We start from the raw sequence: 15354 nt of genomic DNA on the forward strand, positions 1-15354 counted from the left end.
TATATATATATATATATATATATATATCGTTGATAGACGACCTGAGGCGAAATATCAATAATAACAACAAAATAAAGTTACCACCTGTTACTTGTCAGTGTGTACAGTTCGTTACTGCGACAATCTCCAGCCATCATAGTCCACACACTTCATGCTCAATCGCTCCCACAAAGAAAAAGGAAAAAAAAAAAAAAAGAAACTACTATAAAAAACATACCAGGTTTCCCAATCAGTCAAGGTAAATATATAAAACACTTAAAAGTAGAAATACCACTAGCATAATTAGTTTAATTAACTCTCCCAACACCACCACCACCACCAAACATTATACTTGAATGTACACCATCAATGATAAGTGCAAAGTGACCATAACCATTGTCCTATTCTCTAATTCCATTGTAACTACTACTAGAATTAATAGATGTACTAATGTATACTGTATAGATGGGTGACCTGTTAAGACTGTCACACTGGCCTTCATATAATTAATTAATGTAACCTGGAACGATATGTCTATTGGACTCATCTGGTCATTTAATCAACTCCCTGCATGTCAAGACTATCACACTGACCTCCTTGCAATTAACTAGTGCATAGTTTACCTGCAATGATACATCTGTAGGACACACCTGGTCATTTAATCAATGACTTGTACGTTAAGACTGCCACACTACACCCTCATACACATAATCATTCACCTACATGCCATAAGTTCCTTGATTGGGACTAAACCCAACAAGAACATCATCATCGTTTAACATCCGCTTTCCATGCTGGCATGGGTTGGACAGCTTGGCATGGAGCTGGTCAGCTTTATTTAGTCCAGAGTTATAGTAAAAGGCACTTGCTCAAAGTACTGCACAGTGAGACTGAACCCAAGACCACATGGTCATGAAACAAGCTTCAGTTCTGTCCTGACTAAACCCAGAATTTGTTGTTGACCTACAAAACTTGATAAATCACCATTCACTAGTTTTTGACCCTGTCTCCCATTTGGTTGGTAATCTTAGTCAACAAAATCAACATTGGCAATTGTGAATTTAGTAGCTTCTGAATAATAGTAAGTGCTAATTTATAGGAATTGTGGTCTTGGCTTAAAATATCTACCAAACTAACTGCTTAACCAAGCTAATACTACAGTATTTGTCAGTTGACAACAAATTGTTAAAAAATTTTTTTATATATATTTTTTTGTTCTCATTGCAGCTGTTTGTATAAATGAAATAAAGTTTTTTGATCCAACTTCTGTAATACCATAGCAACAGTTTATGAATATAATAATACAACTCTACCTGGGTATTGATTTTTCTTTTTATAGTGGTGCTCCAGCTCAGGCCAACCCACCTGTAAAAGGAATAAAAATCACGACTTTTATTTATATGCAGATTCTTCAAGCTGAGCCAAATGGCAGGAGACCTTGGGGTAGACCAAGAGTGAGATGGCTGGATAACATCCATTGTCTCAGTTGGTCGTGTTTGGGAGTCTAGCAGGAATGTCTAATGACGATTGCTTTTGATACAACCCTATGGAGGAGGTGTCTAAGGGCTTTTCCTCCATGACTCTCCCAGGAATAGTGGATGGAGATGATGGATGGATGGATAAGCAATTGTGAAAAGATGATATGATAGTGGATTGAGTGAGGGTCTTTATAGCACATCCATTTAACATATGACAGCAAGGATGAATGCACTATATGATCAAAAGATACTTTTGATACCGTTAGAATTTAATGAAAGCATTCAGTTGTCTATATTGACCTCATAACGATGGCAATGGGTACTGTTTTTATTAATATTGGTTTTGAATTTTGGCACAAAGCCAGCAAATTTAGGGGCAGGGTGGGGAGTCGATTTCATCAACCTCAGTATTCAACTGGTACTCATCTAATTGATCCTGAAAGGACAAAGGGCATAGTCAGCCTCAGTTGAATTTGAACTTAGAATGTAGAAGACAGGCGAAATACCACATTTTGCCCAATGTGCTTCTGATTCTGCCATTTTGCTGCCTTCTATTAATATTAGTTGCAAGCTGGCAGAATCATTAGGATATTGGATGAAATGCTCTGTGGAGTTTCTCCTAGCTTGTTATGCTCTAAATTCAAAGTCTATCTAGGTTGACTTTGCCTTTCATCTTTTTCATCCTTTTGCCATTGATGAAATACTTACCAGTTGAGCAATGGAGATTGATATAATCAATTTCCCCACCTTCCAAAATTGTTGAATTTGTGCCAAAATAAGAAAGAATTATTATAATTATTTTTATTAAGGCAACGAGCTGGTAGAAACGTTAGCATGCTGGCTGAAATGCTTTGCAGTATTTCGTTCGTCTTTGTGTTCTGAGTTCAAATTCTGACAAAGTCGACTTTGCATTTCATCCTTTCAAGGTCGATAAAATAAATACCAGCTGAGTACTGGGGTCGATGTAATCTACTATACCCCTCCCACAAACTTCAGGCTTTGTGCTTGCAGTACAAAGGATTATTATTATCAAGATGGCAAGCTGGCAGAAACGTTAGCACGCCGGGCGAAATGCTTAGCGTTATTTCGTCTGTCTTCACGTTCTGAGTTCAAATTCCGCCGAGGTCGACTTTGCCTTTCATCCTTTTGGGGGTCCATAAATTAAGTACCAGTTACACACTGAGGTCGATGTAATTAACTTAATCCCTTTGTCTGTCCTTGTTTGTCCCCTCTATGTTTAACCCCTTGTAGGCAATAAAGAAATAAGAATCGTTAGCACACTGGACAAAATGCTTAACGGTATTTTGTCTGCTGCTACATCTGACTTCGAATTCCACCCAGGTTGAGTTTACCTTTCATCCTTTCGGGGTCAATAAATTAAGTACCAGTGAAATGCTGAGGTCAAAGTAATCAACTAGTCCCCTGCTCACAAATTTAAGGCCTTGTGCCTCCAGTAGAAAGGATTATTATTATTATTACTGCAGTTGATGTTGTTGTTGTTGTTGTTATTATTAAACTGTCGTTTCACCAAATTGTGGAACTTTGGATTTATTTCTGCAACATCCATAGCAACAACATCTGTTAATGTTTTTTCCAGATTATTCGTCAGTGCTAGTTAGGTCAAAACAGAATAAAAAGGTCAGATATTTTATCGCACTGGAACATAAATAAGACAGTAACAGTCAAAGGTGTCAACCATGTGATATACTTTCACTCACAAACAATAACAAAACACAGAAGTTTGTTGTGTTCTGTTGTGACATGCACAGCCATTGGCACAAGTTTACCAACATGTACACATAATCACAACACACACACACACATAAAAAGAGTCTTGCCACTTTGTTAATGAGTAGTTTGAGTTCTGCAAAGGACAAAACTTAAAATAAACCCTAAAGAACATACCTGTTATGTACAGTATGTAATACAGTGTATGTGTTGTATGTAATATTAATGTATGCATGTATATATGTAATACATGTCTGTATATATGTAATGCATGTATGTATAAATGTAATGTAACGTATGTATATATGTAAGTATGTATGTAATGTATGTGTGTATGCATGTATGTAATGTATGTGTGTTTGTATGTAATGTGTGTTTGTATGTATGCATGCATGTATGTATGCATGCATGTATGTGTGTATGCATGTATGTAATGTATGTATGTATGTAATGTATGCCTGTATGTATATATGCATGCATGCAATGTATGCATGAATGTAATGTATGCATGGATGCATGAATGTCATGCATGTAATGTATGAATGTAATGGTATGTATGTATGAATGTTGTGTGTGTATGTATGCCTGTAATGTTATGTAAGTATATATGTATAATGTGTATATGTATGTATGTATGTATGTAAGTATATATGTTATGTACGGTATGTAATGTATGTATGTAACACACGTAATGTAATGTATGTAATATAATATAATATGTATGTATGTATGTATGTATGTATGAATGTATGTGTATGTATGTAATTTATGTATAAACACGACTGCTTATGAACAGGCTTTCATGCAATCTAAAAAGTCTGCTTGAGGTTGATCAAAGAGAAAAGAAACAACAGTAACAGAACAAACATGAAAAGGTGTTGAGACATAACTTTAAAAATCCTCAGAAAGATTTCTCTTAATGCCTAGTAACTTGTGTGTACATATGAGTAGGGTCGTTTAGAAAAGACACCACCAAACCCTAATTGTCTGGAAGAAGTTGTAGGTCACTCGTCAAATTATTAAGTTATCTGCCAGTGAAACTAAGATGAAAGTTCACAGGAAAATAAAAGATTTAGGGAAGAGGAAAATTGAAGTTCTGGAATATGTAAATGTCACTCCATAACTTGATGCTGTCATTCCAGTAAAAGGTGTGAAATGACAGCATTTTAGGTATTAAATTCTTCTTTTTCATCAAGATTTGGCATATTTCTTTGATTTATTTTTTTTACCACTTGTTTTTTTGCACACACACACACACACACGTATGTACACACACACACGTATGTACACACACACACACATGTATGTACACACAGACACACGTATGTACACACACACACACACTTATGTACACACACGCATGCATATATGTATGTACACACACGCATGCATATATGTATGTATACACACACACATATTTGTATGTATACACACACACACCCATACAAGCATATATGTACATACAAATATATACATGTAGGTATGTACACATTAACATACACATGTGCATATACACATATGCACATGCGTCTATGTATGCACATACATTAACGTCAACTTTTGAGTATATTTGCACAAACAATATTTACAGTGATAAATTGAAATAATGGAAGTGTCACAAATTGTTTAACTATGAGAGAAGATCGCAGGAATTTAATGCTATGTGACAACACACATTTGCCAGCAGTGCTCCAGCATGGCCAAAGCAAACAATGAATGCATTATCTAATGGCGGTACCATTAACAAACTTGTTCTAATTATATCAGTTCTTTAATTACTCAGCTAATGTTCATGTTGATTATCAGCCAAAGTAGACTTTGGCCAGTGAACTCACTTTTAAACAATGATAACAATCAAATTGTTGATAAAAATAATTTTCTAGGAATTTACAAAACAATCATATACATATGCTTCTAAAACATGCTTACATGTATGTGTGCCTGTATGTATAAACGGGGTGTGACGTACACATATGCATTTACCCATTTTTAAACATAATAATTTACTCCTTATTCAAACATAAAGGTAAAGGCTATAGTGAAAACAAAAGGAAGCCATTTTGAATTGTAAATATATTCTTTTATTCTTTTATTTGTTTCAGTCATTTGACTGTGGCCATGCTGGAGCACCGCCTTTATGTAAAATTTTGTCAAATAATAATGAGAATAAGAATCCTTTCTACTATAGGCACAAGGCCTGAAACAATCACACAGCAGCATGCGATGAAATATCTTGCTCAAGAACGCAACACACCACCCTGTCTAGGAACTGAAACCATGATCTTGCAATTATGGGTACAACATCCTAACCACTAGGCCATCTGGTCTCACTAGTGTAGCTGGTGGTGGTGGGGTCATAGGGGCAGTCCGCCTTGTGCGGCACTTTTAAAGGGGCACCACTTTTGGGTCTGCTGTAGGCAATATGTGTTTTTTGTAGGGTCCAGGAGTGGAAAACAGAAGGGTCGCTAGTGTCTGGCCTCAGCACACACATACAGATAGACAGACATACATCATTATTTAACATGTCTTCTAAGCTGATGAAGATTGGATGGTTCAACTAAATCCACGAATTCAGAAGACTGCATCATTGTCTGCTTCTCTATGGTTCCAATGGCTGGATGCCCTTCTTAATACCAACCATTTTACAGAGGGTGCTGGGTGGGTGCCTCTTTACATGGTTAGGTTTATCTATAATTTATCCGTGTGATGGCTGGGCATTTTTATCCAAGTTTTCACATTAAAATTTTGGGCTATTTGACTTTTTAATATCAATTAATGGCTTTGCAAGTCTAAAAAAAAAAAAAAAAAAGAAACCAAACATATATATATGTATGTTTATACACACACATACACACTTATACACACATACACTCACATACATACATACATACACACACACAATCATACTTGTTGATACTCATTCATGTGCACTCACACACACACACACACACACACACACACACATGGACACACACTTGCACACAGACACACAGGCACACATCCGTACAAGCAACATACACATAGACACATACACACTCTTATACACATGCGTTTGCATTCCAAGGTGTATTGTGTCAGTTTCCTAGGAAGCTAACTTTAAACACTATTGTTTCTGTTTAAAGTTGTTTTTTCCTCTCTGTCTTACTTCCTCACTGCATTCTCCTGTACTGGACAATCCTGGTTGCTACTGCAGTTGCTGCTACTACTACTACTACTGCTGCTAGACATTTCCTGTTACTACTACTACTGTTGGTCAGTTGTCTAGGGAATTCAGGTATGGCGGCGAGATGGCACCAGAGACGTTAGCACGCCGGGCGAAATGCTTAGCGGTATTTCGTCTGCCACTACGTTCTGAGTTCAAATTCTGCCGAGGTCGACTTTGCCTTTCATCCTTTCAGGGTCGATTAAATAAGTACCAGTTATGCACTGGGGTCGATATAATCGACTTAATCCGTTTGTCTGTTCTCGTTTGTCCCCTCTGTGTGTAGCCCTTTATGGGCAATAAAGAAATAAGAAGCTTGCTTCCCAACCACGTGGTTCAGGGTTCAATCCCATTGTGTGGCATCTTAGGCAAGTGTCTTCTACTGAAGGCCTCAGGGCAACCAAAGCTTTGTGAGTGGATTTGGTAGACAAAAACTGGCTGCTAGTTGGAATATTAAATTACTGGTTTATCATTAGTGTTATGTTTTATTTTTATATTCTACTCTAGAACAAATCTAGAGTTTTAACCAACACTGTATGTTATGATAAATGTAAACATAACATTCATATAGTTTAGAATATAACACTTGGACACATGATCATCATGAACCCACTGGACAAGAGTTTTATCTGATACTGTCAGTTGTTTCATGATAGAATCATACTAGACATTTAATACACATAAGCACTTATATTTACTTATCATTTATAATTTTATACATGCTTTATTAACTCTTTACATTCTCATTCTATAAAGCTAAAAAGAAGTTTTAAGAAGTTATAAACTTTCAAGCATAACAGTAGTACCATCCTGTATCAAAATATTATAGTGATTATGCTAGAACAGAAAGTGTAGTGACTGGGTCATAAAAATGTGGTGAAGTGAAAAAAGAAAAGAAAAGAAGAAACAGGAATAAAACACAAATGAATATAACAATGTATATCAATATATATATATATATATATATATATATATATATATATATATATATATATATATATATATAGTAAAATTATTAATATGATTCCAAGTCTGTGTTAGATTTTTTCCTATATTTGTTAAGGTCGAGCAACTAACAAGTAAATCTGTGGTATTGAGCAGAATTTTTGCAGTAGCCCAGATTTTATACAAAAACAAAACATGTACATGATAACCCTTCCAATCAGTTTAGATCAAAAGCCATGAGAACCACTGCCTAGTACTGTACCAGAGCATCATTTACTATTATTATTATTATTACTATTTGGCAGTTCAAGGGCAGCAAACTGCAAACTGAAAGTGACAGGTGTTAACTGTAACTGTTTCTATGTCTACCTGCATGTGGTATGTATAGGGATGTGTGTGTACTCGTGTTGAAGACCAAATTTGTTGTTATTTTCTTCCAATTTCTTGCCATGAAAAGTTTATTTCAATAATTAAAAGGGGGAAAAAAAAAACATTGAAGTAAAATAGATCAACCGCATTTTATGATTTAGTCCCTTTATTATTGATTTTCAACCTTCGGCAAGTGTCTTCTGCTATAGACCCGGTTCGAACAAAGCCTTGTGAGTGCATTTGGTAGACAGAAACTGAGAAAAGAAAACAAAAAAACGTCATACACACACACACACACATATGTGTGTGTCCACCACCACCTCTTGGCAACTGGTATTGGTTTGTTTGCACCACGTAACTTAGTGGTTCAACAAAAAGGGTCCAACAGAATAAGTATCAGACTTTAAACAAAAAAGTACTGGGATTGATTTGTGTTCAAATAAAACCCTTCAAGGGAGTGCACCTGTATGGCAGCAGTTCAATGACTGAAACAAGTAAAAAAAAAAATTGAAAATGCCAAAACTGAAAAATACCATTCCCACCAAACTTTTATTTTTATTTTATTTCGCAGAATCGTAATCTACAATCGTTAAACATTTAAGAAATTGATTTTTTTTGTTTTTTTGTGCTTCAAATAATTTCCGACTCTATTGTACAGGGACGCCCAAACTTTCTCTCGCTGCTACTGTGAGGGTGTAGTTGTTGCTGTTGAGTCCTAGGCAACTGCGGACTAAGCAGACACATAACCAAAGACATTCCAAGCATGACCATCTCGTCTTTTTATTATTTTTATCTAGTACTGCATTACCCAACATATTGTTTGTTTCTTTTTTAAGACTGCGAGGTATTATTTGAGATTTCTATTTGCCGTTTCTAGCCAGAGACTGACCATATACAGATGGTATGTCGTTTGACCAGTCAAACAAGTAAAACGCATTACAGATTATACATTGTAAGAATATATTATGTAAGATGATTGTTATATAATTAGGGGACACAAAATGTTGGAGATAATGCATAGGAAATATGAAATATTATTAAACGATGGAGAAGAATAGAGAGGATACTGCCAGTGGTGGTGAGGAGGATGATGATGATGTTGATGGGGGTAGCAGTAGTAGTCATGTGACATGAAGGAAGCAGGGAAGACTTAGTCAGGCGTAAGTGGGGAGAAGAAAGAGGAAGAGACATAAAGTGGCATGAGGAGGAGAAGGAGGAGGAGAATTAGTATAACATAGTGTTTTGTGTGAAAGGCCAACGTGCTTTCGACTTTTCTTCGCAGCCAGGCAGCTCCAGGTATATAAAAATCTATTACAGCTGATACCATGAGTTCCTATTTAACAAAGATATGGCCACTTTCGCAACGAACTCTAAGGTACAAAATTATTTGCTAATCTTCACTTTTCACTTATACTAAATTACTTTTCATTGTCTCCAATGTCTGTGACAGTCAATGACAAACGAAGATGACAGTCAAATTGTCAAATCTCTGATAACCGACTTCAAAATCTTAACGATTTATTCTTTATCCTAGTCATGCATTATTTATCTACACCATGTTTTTTTAATTTTTTTTTTCATGATTCTTTATCTAAATTTACCTCTGATGCTGATAAATTAACGATAACAACTTCATTCGAACTGTTGGTCTTCCTGTCATATTCTTTATTTTTCTGCGGTTTTCTTATACAATCAATAATGTCTATTTCATTTCACCCCCTTGTTTAATGTTGTCATTGATAAAACGGTTTTAATTATTACAGTTGTCTCAACACCCTTTCATTATTATGAATGTGTGGGCATCAAATCTTTCCATTATTTCTCAAATCATCTAAACAAAGGCTTTAGGAATCTGTGTTTGTTGTTTGTTAGAATATATTTTTGAGGGAAAGTATGGGCTTCACAACATAACAGACCTATGTCTAATTAATACATATATCTTAAGAAATATTCATACTTAAAATACTTATAATTGTCTTTTGTTTTTCCACGCGAGTTAATCAATGTTCCCTGCAGAATATATAATGTAACAGGAGTTACACAATAGCGGTCTTTGATGTATATATATTGTGCAATAGGGGTCGGTTAGGCAATATATACTTTAAAGTAACATTGCGAGAAAGACAAGACATTGGAAGTGTACATACACAAATCACAAAAATAATAGCATCGCATTGAAATTTATGATTTATAATTTTAAAATGCGCATCAGATCACTATTTTTATTGAAATGAGATACAATAAAGCAAATAAACGGCATAGTTTCGTTTAAACTATTATTATTATTACTTCTATACATACTGAGTGTGGAGGTGGGAAATCTGTTTCTGTTATATTGATAGTTTCATTAATGATCCTCTAACAGGTTATTGAACTAAATAAATACATATGACCACTGAATTGTAGTCGTCCTTGCTGTTTCTAGCTTCAACCGTTCATTATCACCTCTGATATATTTCTTCCCTCTACGTCATTAGAGGAAATCCTTCGAGGTTAATTATAAATAGTATTTCTCTCCTTATTCCCCGGTAGCCTTCACCTAGAGTTTAATGTTTATTTCAAATATCCTTGCTACAACACATTTTAATTATGGCATTCTGCTGTTTACAATTCATTAGAAAGCTCTTTAAAAATAATCTGGTGAAATTTTAAGGCGCAAATTTCAAATGGTTTATATTTTGCTCTATTCTCGAATTGATGCCGATAAAGAAAGACGTATCGTTTTTTAACTCGAAGAACTAAGCGCACCATTTCATCAAGATATCTATTCCTTGTCTATTTTAGTTTCCGCATGTTCCCTGCGGCAAATTTCTGATCTTTGAAGTGGAGAGGTACAACGTGTAATGATTATATTTATACCAGTGAAACACTACTTACTAAGTAGCCATCATAAAAAAATATTATCTGTTGCGTATTTAGGTGTTTGGACGATTTTCAGGGAGTGAAGAACCGATTGAGCTCTGGCGTAGTTAGAACTCAAAACGACGACACACTAATCTAGGTTTTCAATAATCTTTATATCCCTCTCCCCACAATTATTTATAACAACTAGCTGAATGGAATATTTATCAAATAAGACAAAAGACTTGTGAAATATCTGCACCAAAAGAGTATAGTCATAAAAATAAAGACTGATAAAGAAATTGAGGTGGCTTTAACAGTTCGTGTTTAATATTAATATTTAATACATAAGAGGTTTCTGGATGTAGGAAGAAATATGTTCCAAAAAGAATTGGTGAAGAAAATGTCTTAAATGTTTTAAAGTATCATTTGATGTTGTACAATGTTCATCCAAATGCAGTATTTATCCAAATGAGGTTTTGTCAATCGTTTCATCAAACATGTGAAGGAATGCCTCCTCAGTTAATGGGATCTATGCCTGGAAAAGTTCCTGTCCATGGTACAAAATTGGACAAGATTTATTATGGAAAACAAGCACTTTCCCAAGTTTCTCTTCTCCATGCCAAAGGAAAGCAAGGACTGGTACAGCTTGGCACCCGTGTCATTGCAGGAATTGTCATCAAGACAATGAACCAGAAGCAGATAGTATTTGGTATCTTATCTGATGCTCTACAAATTCTGTTGAACCACTGCCATGGATTGGTTCTTTAATTATTAACCCCAAAAAGATGAAAAGCAAAATTGACTTCAGCGGGATTTGAATTCAGAATCGAGAAAGCGAGAAGGAATATGGCAATACATTGCAACACTCTCCAACTCCATTAATAGATGCTGTCCCTTGCAAACACAAAGCTCATGCAATAAAATTGCATTACATCTCCTTTAATTCCTTCCATTATTTAAAGCTGTATCTTATAACAGTTGCAATAATCTTTATAGATAGAGTTACAATGATTATAATGACAGTTTTCCAATTGTAACAGAGAAGTTTTGCAGTTATATTGACAAAGATGTTTTGTGTAAATGAATGAAGAACAATATTTAATTTCTTATTAAAATGACCTTTTATTTATTATATAATTATTGTTGTTACAGTATATAAAATGTATAGCCTCATCGAGTTGTTTGTATACACGTTGTTTGTAGATGCAGTAAAATATCTGCCTTTTGGTTCAGTTGTGTTTGCTAGTTGTTAGTTTCAACTCTGTGACTACCAGAGAGAGAGAGAGTTGTATTGTGAAGCGGAGAGTATATGCAGCATGTTATCCCTTTCCTCTCCATTGGTACTGGGAATGCTCATTGATCAGAGGCAGCAACCAAAGAGACTGAAAACTATTTGGTTTAAAATTTTATAATTTGCTGATAACTGAATTAGGTCAGCTAAAGCAATAGAGTTCTTCATCCTTAATCAGATTTGACTGATGAATACCGCAAAAAAAAAAAAAAAGAGGTCAGTACATTCCCATTAATCTCTGAGTGCAAAAAGGCTAAAACAATTGACTGTGGAAATGTAAGAATTTGGTTTCAAATCCTAGCTCAGCTATTTTGTAGTTGTTTGCTACAGAGTCTGAAATATTCATAGCATCAGGGATTGATTCGGTATTTTGTTTGCTATCAATGTTTGTCAATTGTTTATTTGATCCACATGAGATAATATACTCTGTTAATCCTCAAGAATCACAGATTTGTTTTTCCTGCTTTAGATCTAAAATCTAGTTTGTTGTAGTCCATAATTTCATCTGCCTTGATACCAAACTGGACTGCTGTATAAGACATTGTTACTGAAGGATATTTGTCCTGATAACTCAAATCAGATATGCTCAGAATTTTGGACTAACTGAGGAATTGTTCCATAACTCAAAATCATGCTGCTTAACATGTTAACTCCCATGATCTGTTACCAGTACTTACTGGTGATGCCACGTATTTTGTGCATTTACACTGCATACTGTTTAATTACAAGGAAATGTAATTTTTTGGCGTTTTCACAGTATTTCATAATTAAACTTCAATATTTGGCACTCATGTTATTTAAACATCCTCAAAACCATGTCAAAGATACAGAATAAAATATTTTCTCAAATTATAAAAATGTACCACTGGTGGTGCATGTGGTAGTTGTGTGAAGTTGGTGATGAACTGCTAGTGCTATTTGTGATGGTTAATGTGTTAAATATGCACTGTAATAGTAGTATATATAAAGAGTGCTTATGTATTACTATTACATATAAGCACTACTTATATGTAATAGTGAGTCCAACCCATGCTAGCATGGAAAGCGGACGTTAAACGATGATGATGATGATGATGAGAGAGCTGTATTAATGGTCAGTTGGTTCTCATTATTACCTGAGCTGATGGCAGCTCTGTAAGATAAAGTGTTCTGATCAAGGACACAATGTGCTGACCTATCTGCCATTTGATCCCATGACCTTACAATTATGAGCCTGTCACCCTAAACTACTTGGTCACATACCATTAAATAGTTTTTAACCCTATTGTTAAAAACAACCGATTTGGTTAACATTTGTTTTTTATTAGACATTTCAAGTAAGACTTAAAGAACACTCATTTGGAATGGTAAACAAAAATGCAATTATTTATTTGAAAGACTGTCAGAAGAGAAATTTATAGACTTGTATATCTGTCAGAGAGTAAGAATTAAACAAGATCAAAACGACCAAATATATATTATAACATATAATGATGTACAACAGTCAAGATAAATTAAAGTTGCAGTTTCTTGGCTGTCGTTTCATTTCATCATAGCTCAGTAATTTGAAAATGTAAGAGATTCGTTTACTTAATTCACAGAAGCCAAGTTATTTTCTTTACATTCACCATTATTGTTGGTTTCATTTTTAATTACATGGCTGTGTGGCAAGAAGTTTCCTTCACGACCATATGGTTTTGGTTTCAGTGTCTTCTACTGTAAGCCCTGGACCAACCAAAGCTTTATGAGTAGATTTGGTAGACAGAAACTGAAAGAAGTTGTGTGTGTCTGTTTGTCCCCCACCACCACCACCATCGCTTGACAACTGATGCAGGCGTGTTTACATCCCCGTAACTCAGCGTTTCAGCAAAAAGAGACCGATAGAATAAGTACTAGGCTTACAAAGAATAAGTCCCGGGGTCGATTTGTTCGATTAAAGGCGGTGCTCCAGCATGGCCACAGTCAAATGACTGAAACAAATAAAAGAGTCAAAGAATGTTTCCTCTGATAAATATTTAGCAGATCTCGTGAAAGTTGAAAGCATTTTGAAATATTAAAAATGATTGAAAGAACGTTAGCATCAGAATTAAAATGGTTTTCAGATATTTTTATTTTGTTTCCTGTTAATGTGTTTATCTTTTACTTGTTTCAGTCACTAAACTGCAGCCATGCTGGGGCACTGCCTTGAAGAATTTTATTTAAATGACTTCTGTACTTATTTTTTTAAAGCCTGGTACTCACTCTCTTTTGCCAAACTGCTAAGTTACAGGGATATAAACACACCAGTACTGGTTGTTAATAGGTAGTGGAGGATAATAAAGACACACACACACACCCGATGGGCTTCCACAGTTTCCGTCTACCAAATCCACTTAAAAGGCTTTGGTCACCTCTAAACTATAGTAGAAGACACTTTCCCAGGTGCCACACAGTGGAACTGAACCCAGAACCATGTGGTTGGGAAGTAAGCTTCTTACCACACAGCCACACCTGCCAGTCTGTCGTAAGATTATATATATAAAAAACAAACCTTTATGTTTGATGGGACATTCAGATAGATAGAATGCTTGTTATACATTTCTTGAGTTTCACATACAATAGTAGAACAGATGAATAATGCAAAAGTATAAATTATTCATTGAAAAGCTAAATCATTGCAAATTATATTGTTTAAATATTTACATCAATGCTCACTATAGAATCAATGATTATGGATCATATTAGATACAGTTTGTACATCAGAGTTCAATAAAAGGGAAATCATTGATTAAACAACTTTATAGGCATGACTGTGTAGGCGTAGGTGTATGTTATATAGTGAAACTGTATACCCCTGCCGGTAAAAAGTGGTTATAAATAGACCAGTCTAGTCGGTGTCTTATGGATCTATCAACAATGGCAAGACAGAAGTTAGTGTATTACTATTCTGGCACAAAGATACAACAATATCCAATGACTAGTAACTACTATGGCTACTAGCATAAAACAGCAACTACAGTGCAACAGCAGTCGCACATCACACCAGTGGGAGGAACCCACTTTACAACTGTGTGTGTTTGTGTCTGTTCATCCCCCACCACTGCTTGACAACCAGTGTTGGTGTGTTTACATCCCCACAACTTAGTGGTTCATCAAAAGAAGACCAACTGGATAAGTATCAGTCTTTAAAATAAAATAAGTACTAGGCTCTAGCAATATGCTAGAAAATGCAATATGTGAAAATATTTCTACTGAATCTAGACAAACATGTTTATTCATTGACATGCCCTTTTTTCCCTCTGTTTCAGAGCCAATTCTGTCTCTGTTGGAAATATCCATACCAAAACTATGGATATGTTCAAGACATCTGGGTTGACCTGGAAAGAATCTTCAGCAAAACATGTGAGCCAAGCAAAATCCCGAGGCATAGATATCATCCGCAACCCAAGAATAAACAAGGTATACATACACACAGATTTTGTTTATTTGTTGAATTTATGTCTATTTTCCTATACTAGCATGAGTTAGATGATTACTTATTTATTTGAGGCAGTATTTTA

General features: G+C 35.1%; 1 protein-coding gene across 2 annotated transcripts in view; it reads left to right on the forward strand.

Moving 5' to 3' along the window:
• Positions 1-15354, forward strand: part of LOC106867538 (NADP-dependent malic enzyme) — a 30952-nt gene that overhangs the window by 1326 nt on the left and 14272 nt on the right. Inside the window, exons 1-2 of one of the 2 annotated variants that reach the window (XM_014912439.2) lie at positions 8883-9076; positions 15103-15253. In XM_014912439.2, the coding sequence (XP_014767925.1) occupies positions 9027-9076; positions 15103-15253 (201 nt within the window). In that variant the 5' untranslated portion in view covers positions 8883-9026. Of the gene's footprint in view, positions 1-8882; positions 9077-15102; positions 15254-15354 lie in introns of those variants that run through there. The other variant, XM_014912447.2, reaches the window with a different exon arrangement.

Source organism: Octopus bimaculoides, chromosome 19 (assembly GCF_001194135.2).
Source record: "Octopus bimaculoides isolate UCB-OBI-ISO-001 chromosome 19, ASM119413v2, whole genome shotgun sequence".
NCBI classification, from domain to species: domain Eukaryota; kingdom Metazoa; phylum Mollusca; class Cephalopoda; order Octopoda; family Octopodidae; genus Octopus; species Octopus bimaculoides.